General features: G+C 45.6%; 2 protein-coding genes across 7 annotated transcripts; both read right to left on the minus strand.

Moving 5' to 3' along the window:
* Window positions 1–835: 835 nt before the first annotated feature.
* On the minus strand, window positions 836–2,114 carry LOC127782303 (chlorophyll a-b binding protein P4, chloroplastic). Its single transcript, XM_052309454.1, has 3 exons — window positions 1,930–2,114; window positions 1,424–1,839; window positions 836–1,304 (listed from the first exon to the last, which is right to left on the minus strand). Exons 1-3 carry the CDS (start codon window positions 2,112–2,114, stop codon window positions 1,171–1,173), a joined length of 735 nt encoding a protein of 244 aa, XP_052165414.1. The 3' UTR covers window positions 836–1,170.
* LOC127782301 (polypyrimidine tract-binding protein homolog 1-like) lies at window positions 2,048–8,699 on the minus strand. 6 transcript variants are annotated; one of them, XM_052309449.1, is made up of 10 exons: window positions 8,326–8,695; window positions 6,416–6,625; window positions 5,729–5,791; window positions 5,583–5,656; window positions 5,407–5,502; window positions 5,246–5,303; window positions 5,073–5,177; window positions 4,902–4,983; window positions 3,914–4,026; window positions 2,048–3,667 (listed from the first exon to the last, which is right to left on the minus strand). In XM_052309449.1, the coding sequence occupies exons 1-10, from the start codon at window positions 8,506–8,508 to the stop codon at window positions 3,266–3,268; spliced, it is 1,386 nt and encodes a 461-aa protein (XP_052165409.1). In that variant the 5' UTR covers window positions 8,509–8,695; the 3' UTR covers window positions 2,048–3,265. The 6 variants fall into 6 exon arrangements, 2 of the variants coding, with proteins under 2 accessions (XP_052165409.1, XP_052165410.1); XM_052309450.1 differs by having other exon boundaries at window positions 3,525–3,667; window positions 3,961–4,026; window positions 8,326–8,699; XR_008019160.1 differs by lacking the exon at window positions 2,048–3,667 and adding an exon at window positions 4,595–4,664 and having other exon boundaries at window positions 8,326–8,699.
* Window positions 8,700–9,410: the final 711 nt, after the last annotated feature.

Here is a 9,410-nt window from a genome sequence, read left to right on the forward strand (position 1 = left end):
AATTATTCGGTTGTAGTACCAGTCGATCTTTTCTTTAACCAGGCTAGCCGAAGAAGAAGGCCGGCCAATTTCCGTCAAAATAACCATCATCTTTTCCATTCTGTGAACTTATTTTTTTAAAAAAAAAACTATAAGCTCTCATAACTTATGCATACTCACCCCTATAAACGCACACACGTACACACCATCCTTATGAGCATTTTTGAAAGACTAGCGGAGCATATCTTAAGATTAACTAAGTCATCGCAGACGTCTCGCTGTCGACGGATGCATTGCCTAGCCTATCACTGATAGAATAATTATCTGCGAGCTTATGTGTAAAGTCTAGAAATATGTGATTATGTTAAGGAATAACTAATGATGGTTTTCGAAGCATCTGTGTGCATTATCATGCAGGTATTTCTTTTACTGATTATATCCAAAGTGTTCATTGCAAACCAGTTGTCGCTTTGTGTGACTGCTCTGAAGCGTTGAAACCAAACAGAGTAAATCTTATTAAGAAGCTTAAACGTTATTAGAATTATCTTGTTTTGTTATGGCTTTTTTTGTGTGGTGAAAAAAAAATGTGATTCTTTTACTGGTGAGTCTGGTGTTAAGCGTATTAGCAGAACAAATATAAGTACGCATTGACCATTTTTTGGGGGGAATACACCAAAGAGTAGCAAGCATTCACCATTGCGGATGCAGCTCTGGATTAAAAGTGACTGAATCTGTACGGATTTTTTTTTTTTTTGTCTTTGAATCGATACGCAATACTGAATCAATGCGCAAATGAAGCACTTGACAAGCAATTAAGCGTAGTTTATCCACCATAATTAAGATCGAGACCATGAGATAGCTAGAACACTGCTGCTACCATGAGATAGTTTATCCCCCTGTAGTACTGTACATCAGAAATTCACCACTCAACTCACCCCCTCACCCATGCATCCAGATCCATGCATGCAGGAAACAATTACCACAACACACACAGTAAGTCTGAATCTCATCACATCCATATCTCTCTCTCTCCTCCCCCCAATTCATTAACATCTTATACATGCATACTCCACAAAAAAAAAAAGAAGAAACAAGAAGAGAACATCTTCGATCGCCCAATCATCGGTTTCACCAGCCTGAACTCATCAAGCTCCTTGAGATGCCCTGGCCCTGATGAAATCGATCACACGCTCAGCCTGACAGCGTCTGGATGATGGTGTTGTGCCACGGGTCAGACAGGTGCTGCAGCAGGTTGTCGAAGGGCCCCTTCTGCGTCACGTTGTGCTGCACCAGGAACCCCAAGAACGCCAGCATCGCCAGCCTCCCTGCAACAACAACATCAACAAAAATTCAGAACAATGGCGTCGTTTCATTGTATGCTGCTCTTCTTTTCTTATGATATATTGATGTGCAATGCTTTTACGTGTTTTGGTTAGATTCGTACCGTTGGCGAGCTCCTTCTCCTTGGCCTCGAGGGTGGGCTCGAAGTTGAGGGGGTTGAAGACGCTGCCGGGGTAGCCGCACTCGTGCGGCGGGAGGCTGTAGCTCTTGAAGATGGGGTCCTGGTTGACGCAGCCAGGGTTCTTGATGTCCTGCCACCGCCGGATCTCCACGTAGTGGAACAGGATGAACTCGATGACGAACAGCGTCGACGACGACGCGAAGTAGGTGGCCTTGCCGGCGTCGTACCACTGCGGCGCGTCGATCAACCCGATCTTCGTCAGCACCTCCGGCAGCAGCATCCCGGCCACCCCCAGCATCGCCCACCGCCCGTTCACCAGCTCCGCCTGCACGAACCACCGCAGGTTCTCCGGGTCCTCCGCCAGACCCAACGGGTCGAACCCGTTATCGCCTGGCAAGCTGTATACACCCGTTTAACTATCATGTTAGTAGTTTCTTATGATGCTCTCTATTGGCAGTAGAAATATATTTTTTTATGTGTGTGCTCACCTGCCGTTGAGGTAGGTGGGAGAAGGGAGGCCGGGGAGCCACTCTCCCTTGGCCTCCGCCCGAACATTACGCCTCGTAGTCGGTGCGCGGGCGAGACGGATGGAGGATTGCCCTAGGAAGGTAGACTTGAGCGACGCCGACGGGCGGAGGGCTGCGACCGGGGCGCGGGCGGTGACGGACGCCATGGCTTAGCTTCCCCGGCTTAGAGAGGGGAGGAAGCGAAGCGGGTGTAGTCACAAGGGTACGTTTTGGCCGGCACGGAGCAAAGGCGTGGCTTGTATTAAACTGTCCGGGAGTGGCCGGCGCTGCCAGGTGGCCACGGCGGCGAGGGCGGCGACGGACGGCGGAGATCGGCGGTGGGGGTGGATCGGACGGCCAGGATGCGTTGTTGGGTGGGTGTGGCCAATGGGAGGCGTCGCCTCTTATCCAGCGTTATCCGGATGCCGGGATACGGGGGAATCAAAGGGAGGGTTTCTATTGGATGGAGGTCTCAGCTGTGGCTGGTTGCTGCTGCCACGTCGGACGGGTGAGATGGTTGGTGCAGATCGCTCGGAGCCTCGGATTTTTATGTTGCTGGATCACTCAACTCACGTATATGTACTTTAGGTTTTGGAGCAGTGAAAGAAAATATCTGGGAATTGGATAATTGCAATGTTTTTTACTAGAGCAGCAACAAGGGAATTGGATAGTTGTGATGTTTACTGCAATGTTTGTTACTAGAGCAGCGATGTTTACTGGAGCAAAGGCAGTATAGCCATGGCTGACTCTGAAATCGGAATCACGTAATTAGTAGAAACCTTGACGTAAGAGTTTGTTTCCAATCTTTCCATGATCCAAATAGCTCATGAACAATCGTAATTCATGTCCTGAATGGGGTTTCATCTGCGCAGATTTGGAGGGGTTATTATTTGCAACCAACCAGCAGATTTGCGGGGGTTCTTATTTGCAATCATCCAGGAAACAACAAACCCCCCCCCCCCCCCCCCCGGGGGGCGCCCCACACAAAAAAAAAAAGCAGCACATAGGGTACAGCACCTGCATAAAATTCCAGCGGAACACTTATCTACACCGAAAAAATATAGGGCACGAAGAAAAATTTCAGTTTCGAGCTGAACAATACCAGGCATGCTAAGGATGGGAATTTCTAATTGCCGGACAGTTTACAGACAGCGACTGACGCAGAGGCACATTTGCGACAGGGAGCTCACTGAGTTACAATATGAATAGCTGCATAGACGAGTTACAACCCAAAATTTGAAGAGAAGATACCCAGACCCGAGTATTGCAGGCAACATTTGCAATTGCTCTAATTGCTTGTACATCGGATAAAGATAGATTATTTCGGGAAATACATTGGTTGGCCAGCCGGTGGAGCATGGTGTGGAGCAGCTGGGGGTACACCATACTGTGGCATCTGATGCGAGGCCTGGAACGATACTGGCAGTGCTCCGGAACTGGATCCAATTCCTGGATAGTGTGGAACTGATCCTGGCATCATTGGTTGGGTTGGGTATGCAGACGATGCCGATCCAAAAGCACCTGCCTGCATGTTTGGATTCCAAGCTGGCACTTGTCCAACAGGAGTCGCTGCCGCAGTGCTGCCATAAAAGGAAGCACTAGGTGCGGTGTTTTGCCATGCCACTCCTGGAGTGCTAGGACCTGGGGCTTGCGCTGCAGCTTGCATTTGTGCACTAGGATCTGATGAAACAGTGTAGTCTCTGCTTCTCTCATCATGTGCCTGAATGTAAAAAAATAGAACTCCATTAGGAGGAAAAATGCAGAAGGAAGCTGTAGGAGAAAAAAGAAATATGTTCAGAAAGCGTACTTTGTCAAATTGAATGAATGATATATTATTCTGCTTTCATGTAGCAGTACACTATTTTCTAAATGAGTTACATTCACTATTCATTAGTCAACAATTAGTCAACTGATATATGTACTTCAATATTTGTTAATTTACACAGCCTGAAACTATCATTTATACCTTTACATTGAGATCAGTATGACGAGAGTATGACAGATGAAGCTTACAGTAACCTCCATCATATATGCAGTGCCCTTCCAAAGCTTGTTTAGCAACTGCTGCCGTTGTGATGTCTGCAATAAAACAGTTTTTTCAATTATAAGATAACTCCAGTAAACTAAAATGGTATTGCAATGCATGATTAGATCATTGAAAAGCTGAAGTAAAATAGATTCCATTGGCAAATGAGGAATGCATTTGTAGTGCTTGTGATCGAGGAAACAAAGTGAACAGCAAAACTCTTTCCGTTTGATGAAGTAATATTTTTTGTCCCAAGTTACACAAACTAGTGAAGTCATTTCTGGAGGATCAGAGATTTGATAAAACCAAATTCCAAATATTGTAATATGAGGTGCCACTATGAAGTCACACTTAGGTATAGATATAGCTATAGAAATTGACCACACATCAAATGCCACGATGGCTTTTGGACTGCAGATGCAAGACAGGTCTTTGTTGACATGGTGAACGCTAATCTTACTCAAAAGTGCAAGGATTGGAAACAATTAAGATAGGTATTATCTAATGCAGAGTACCAGGAGGAAAATATTGATGCAGTGATGACAGAAAGACCTCAGAAGCAAACCTCTACTAAGAAAGAGAATATGCTTACACAGAAGGTAAAAATGATCAAGAAATTACTAAAGGCAACTTTATAGCTGTGGATAGTTGCAGATGTCCATTCTAAGCCTTCACGAACTCCGACACCCCTCTGCTGAAGTTTCCAGGTTTAGAAACTTATGATGCATAAACAAATATGTAGCTCAATAGTCAGCATGGCATCACAGGTTACACGGTTTATTATCATCTATGAGATGGCTTATCAGGAACTAACTATAGTACTATACGATGAATGAACAAATATCACACCCAAGTGCATTCAGGTTATGTACATCCAACAAAACAAGGTGCAAAAAATCCTGTGAGCTGCATGCTAGTTGGAAAATACCTGGATATTGAATTAAGGCCTGCATTCCACCATTCTTCTCAAACATTGCAATCTTTTGAACAGTACCAAAAGCAGAGAACACCTGAAATTATCTCATAACATGATTATATACTAATTTTGTCCTTATTTTAGATAAAACACCTGGAGTCAGTAAGAATAAAATATACTTACAGTATGTAGAACATCCACCGTCACAGAATACTGCATGTTCTCTATTGAAGCCAAAAGCACATTGCTCTCAGGCTCCTTTATCTTCCCATCAGGGCCTAAAGTGGGCTGTATAACCTCCACTGTAAGGAAGGAGAGAAAGAACACAACGAATAGTATGAAATGTTAAAGCATACCTGAGCGATTCCCTCGATTGCTGTTGGATTCACAGGAAGATATGGATTCGTGTAATCCCTGTAACCAAACAGTTAGTGATGTGAATTTGAGTATTGTCTCATCAAGCATATGCTAATGGAGGTTAAAATCAAATTTAAACATCGCCAGCTTCCCTCTTTACCTGCTACGATGTGATTGAAACTTGATATTCAAATCCTTGTGCGCAGAAAAGGTTATGCGCAGGTGACAGGTGGGGACATGTTCAGGAAGTAAATATCTGCATGACTTGACATTTCAGTAATGCTGCATCGGAGGTTTGTAGCGCATAATAATAATAGTTATAAAATGAAGTGCTACCTCGGGATGCTTCTTCCATCCAACGAATTCTTTGCTTCTAGTGCAGTTGGAGCATCAGTATATTGGATAAGTGCCTACGAAAATTCCAGCTGATAAGCTGAACTTACAAGAATTATAGTAGCAGCTCAATATAAGAACTATCTTACCTGGAAACCAGCAGCCTTCTCAAAGGTTGCTATCTTGTGGACAAACCCAAATGCGGAAAATACCTAAAACATTCACAAACCATTGCAACAAAAGATGAGGATACAAGTCCACTTTCGAGTTTCGACTAATCAGTCGAAGAGCACATGCAAGATTATGCAGAAAGAGAAGGACATGGAGCATAGAACTGAATTGTACTGAAGTAATGAACTTGGATGCTATTATTATATTAGTGAACATGCTATGCTGACAAGTCATATGATGCAGGATGACAAATTGAAGAAGTAATAAACCTGGTAGAAGAAAGAGGAGATTTTGAATTTCCCTTGACATGGAGGTGCCATTTAAGTATCTTAACTGCCATACAATGTATGTGAAATAGGCAGTCTGCAGTGCTTTTAAAGACTACGTGAATCATTAAGTTTTTCGCCAGGAATCAGTATGCATGTCCTAAAGTCCATGGATTAACATTGTCTAGCAAGCATAACAAATCAATAATAGTGTGCATTTAGTAATTAGTTTACATCAAGCCGCTTTTATTTTGATAAAGATATGTCCCGATAAAAAAAAGATCACTGTATCATAGCAACAGAGGCCCAAGTCAATTTTGAAATATAGGCAATATAAGTTTATTCCAACCAAGCTGTTAGCTAAGTGAAGTGCATCACATGTAAAACATGCATACTTACCAAATGAATGACATCTATGCTAATATCATTAGGCTGGACACCTTCAAAAGTGACAAGAAGAACATTGCCAGAGGAATCACCAGTTCCTTTATTGTTGGTAATTTCTTGTCTGTTTGAGTACTGGATATATACAGTTTTGCCACGAACTTGAGCAGGTTCTGAAGAAGAAGCATAATATGAAACCATTGAAATTGCCTGGTTTTGATCTGCCTGAAAAAAGGTACATTTATAATATAAGTGAGGAACAAAGAACAGCAATTCAATGTCCAGTCTACAGTTCACTGTTCATTTGAAACTTCCGCTAAATCAATCCAAAGGGCAACACATTTATGCAACTAAATAATAATAATTGTGTCATTTTCTTTTATTACATAGAGAACACCATGGCTGTTAAGGCGTCACTTTAGTGTCTCCATAGTGGTTAGCGGTTGCATGGGTCAAGACACCCACTCTGCCTTATAGGCAAAACCAGTGAAGAAAGGGAAAGAAGGGGGCAAGCTCATACTGGAACCCTAGCTGGTTGTGGTCACCTTCCTCAATCCTTACCACAGCCAGCTTGCTGTCACAGATCCCACACCCCTACCATCAGATCTAGATCCAGATCCCAGCTGCTGCTGCTTGCTGCAGCTCAATCTCTGGCAGCGGCAGCGGTGGACAGAGAGGTGGGCAGAGGCATTGACCTCTGATGGCAGTGATAGCTGGCAGAGGTCAGCTATGGGGGAGGTGGCTGAAAACAGGCGGCTGCAGATGTCGATCTCAGCTTGCGTGCCTAGTGTTCTGCTCCTCAACTGGCTGCGCACGATGACGTGGGGGTATTGTCATGAAGCTGATGTTGGTCTTCTGTGGACTGGCAGCTTGGCCTAGTGGTTTTTTTCTCCTTCTCCTAGCTATTTTCTTTGCAGATTTTTCCCTTAATCAAGCCTCCTCCATCTCATATTACACTGCCTTGTTGCACCTTGTGTGCTATGATGCTTAGGCATACCCACGTCATCTTAAACCACCTTAACACCTTAATAACACTGAACACTTCTTTTACAACAAGGTGAAAAATTGCTTTAATAAATCATCTTTTCTGATACCCCAATTCAACATAACCAACAGGCCAACAACCTTACAAAACAAATAACATTGAAATAGAAAAGTTTCAAGGAACCAAAACTGGCCATAAAAATCCTGATTCCAAAAAGTGATACTACAGCATACAGAATGAGGAACACAACCTTTTTAGCAATCAACAATCAAACATGTATAAATAAAAACTTAATGCAGATCTCTTATCAATTATCAGATAGCCCAAAGCTTGCTCACTAGATAAGTCATCCTTCCAACAGCAGTATCTTCCTCGCTGTTAATTTTATTATTCAGGTTAACAAATAAGATCAGTTTGTTTCCCTGCTCCTACGAATATTCGCCGTGTCATGCCAGACAAAATCCAATTGCACGCAACAACAAAAGATGCCAAAATAAACCATGGAAACACAAACACAAGTGCAAACACCAACAAGAGTCACGCATTTCCAGCACATGACAAAAAGGATGTATTGTTTGTATGCATCTCATTGGACAGAGCCGTACTATCTTAGTTATTCAAACCACATATTAAACTAACAATTAAACACCAAATTCTGGAACTACCACTGCCCAAATCATCACAGAAGATAAGATTTTTTTTTCCCTCTCATACATCATACTCCCACATAATCGAGCAACAAAACGACTTGGTACCGCCATAAACCCTAAATCGCAACCCCCACAAAAGGACAGATTCCTCCAAATCCTAATAAGCCACGTCCTCACACACATACAGAGGAGACGATCGCACACGCAGCCGTAAATCCGTAATCGATCAGATGGAGGGGGCAGGGGGCGGAGGAGGGAGGAATCGGGGGGAGGGGAGGGGGTGTCCTTACGAACTCGACGAAGGCCTGGTTGCGGTTGGCGCCGACGTTGCACATGGTGTTGACGACCCTGCCGAAGGGCTTGCAGAGCTCGACGAGCTCCTCCTCGGTGCACTCCCACGGCATGTTCCGGAGGTGGAGCACCTTGGACGGCGTCTGCGTGTACCGGAACTGCGTCGCCGACCCCGACGGCATCCTCGCTGCTGCAGGCGGCGGCGGCGGCGGCTGGCCCTCCCGCCCCCCGGCTCGCTCCGTGCGCGCGCCTCGCCGGCGGGTCTCCCGCGCGCAATAGGGCTAGGGTTTGGGTGAAGTCGAGGCTGGGAGCTAGAGAGAGAGAGAAAGCGCGGCTGGAGATGAGAGATTGAGAGAGAGAGAGAGAGAGATTGGGATTGTTGGGCTGGGTTGGGTGGTTCTAGAAGGAGACGATGATAGACGCGAGCGTGACCGGTGTGGGACCGTAGACGTCTAAAGGGCAATTGCAGTGCGTCCCTTTACATTTGCCAAACCTTACATGCTAACTGAATCAAGAATGTGTTACGTTATATCCTCCACAGTGTAAGTTACTTTTAGTGAGTCTTACTAGTATCATCTCTTTCACTTCTCATCGCCCCCTCTCTCGCATCTCTTCCTTTCCCTACCGGCAAAGGAAACATGGCGATGAGCGGAGGAAGCTGAGACGTCAAGCAGACACGGCGCCAGACGGAGCAGCGGCCAGATCCACCGGCGGTCCCCGCCGCACCACCCTTCTTCTCCTCCCACGAAGCAGCAGCGAATCGATCGCGTCGACGCCCTGACTCCTCTGCGTGGCGGGAGCTCGATGGCGCCACTCCTCTCTCCCCTTTACTTGTCGGCAGCAGTGGATCGAGCAAAGATGAGGAAAAGCGGCGGCCATCTCAGGCATCGAGTCGAGCGAAGCCGGGGGGGGCAGCGAGCAGTCGCAGTAGCGCCGCTCCTCTCTCTCCATCCGTGGCCTCTTCCCTCTTCCCCCCGTGGTGGCTGCAGTGGCCTGTGGAGCCGAGGGTGGCGACTAGCCCTACGACAGCACCGCTCCTGTCTCCCCTATTTCCCCCGATTCCTCTCCCCGACGCGCAGCCCGA

This window comes from Oryza glaberrima, chromosome 8 (assembly GCF_000147395.1).
Source record: "Oryza glaberrima chromosome 8, OglaRS2, whole genome shotgun sequence".
Taxonomy (NCBI): Eukaryota; Viridiplantae; Streptophyta; class Magnoliopsida; order Poales; family Poaceae; genus Oryza; species Oryza glaberrima.

Coding starts and splice junctions, on each gene's coding strand:
- LOC127782303 (XM_052309454.1), bottom strand. CDS start 2,114: ATGGCGTCCGTCACCGCCCGCGCCCCGGTCGCAGCCCTCCGCCCGTCG. Junction 1,840..1,929: donor CCCACCTACCTCAACGGCAG/GTGAGCACACAC, acceptor GGGTGTATACAG/CTTGCCAGGCGATAACGGGT. Junction 1,305..1,423: donor GGAGAAGGAGCTCGCCAACG/GTACGAATCTAA, acceptor TTGTTGTTGCAG/GGAGGCTGGCGATGCTGGCG.
- LOC127782301 (XM_052309449.1), bottom strand. CDS start 8,508: ATGCCGTCGGGGTCGGCGACGCAGTTCCGGTACACGCAGACGCCGTCC. Junction 5,657..5,728: donor AGAAGGCTGCTGGTTTCCAG/GTAAGATAGTTC, acceptor GAATTTTCGTAG/GCACTTATCCAATATACTGA. Junction 4,027..4,901: donor GGCCTTAATTCAATATCCAG/GTATTTTCCAAC, acceptor GTTTTATTGCAG/ACATCACAACGGCAGCAGTT.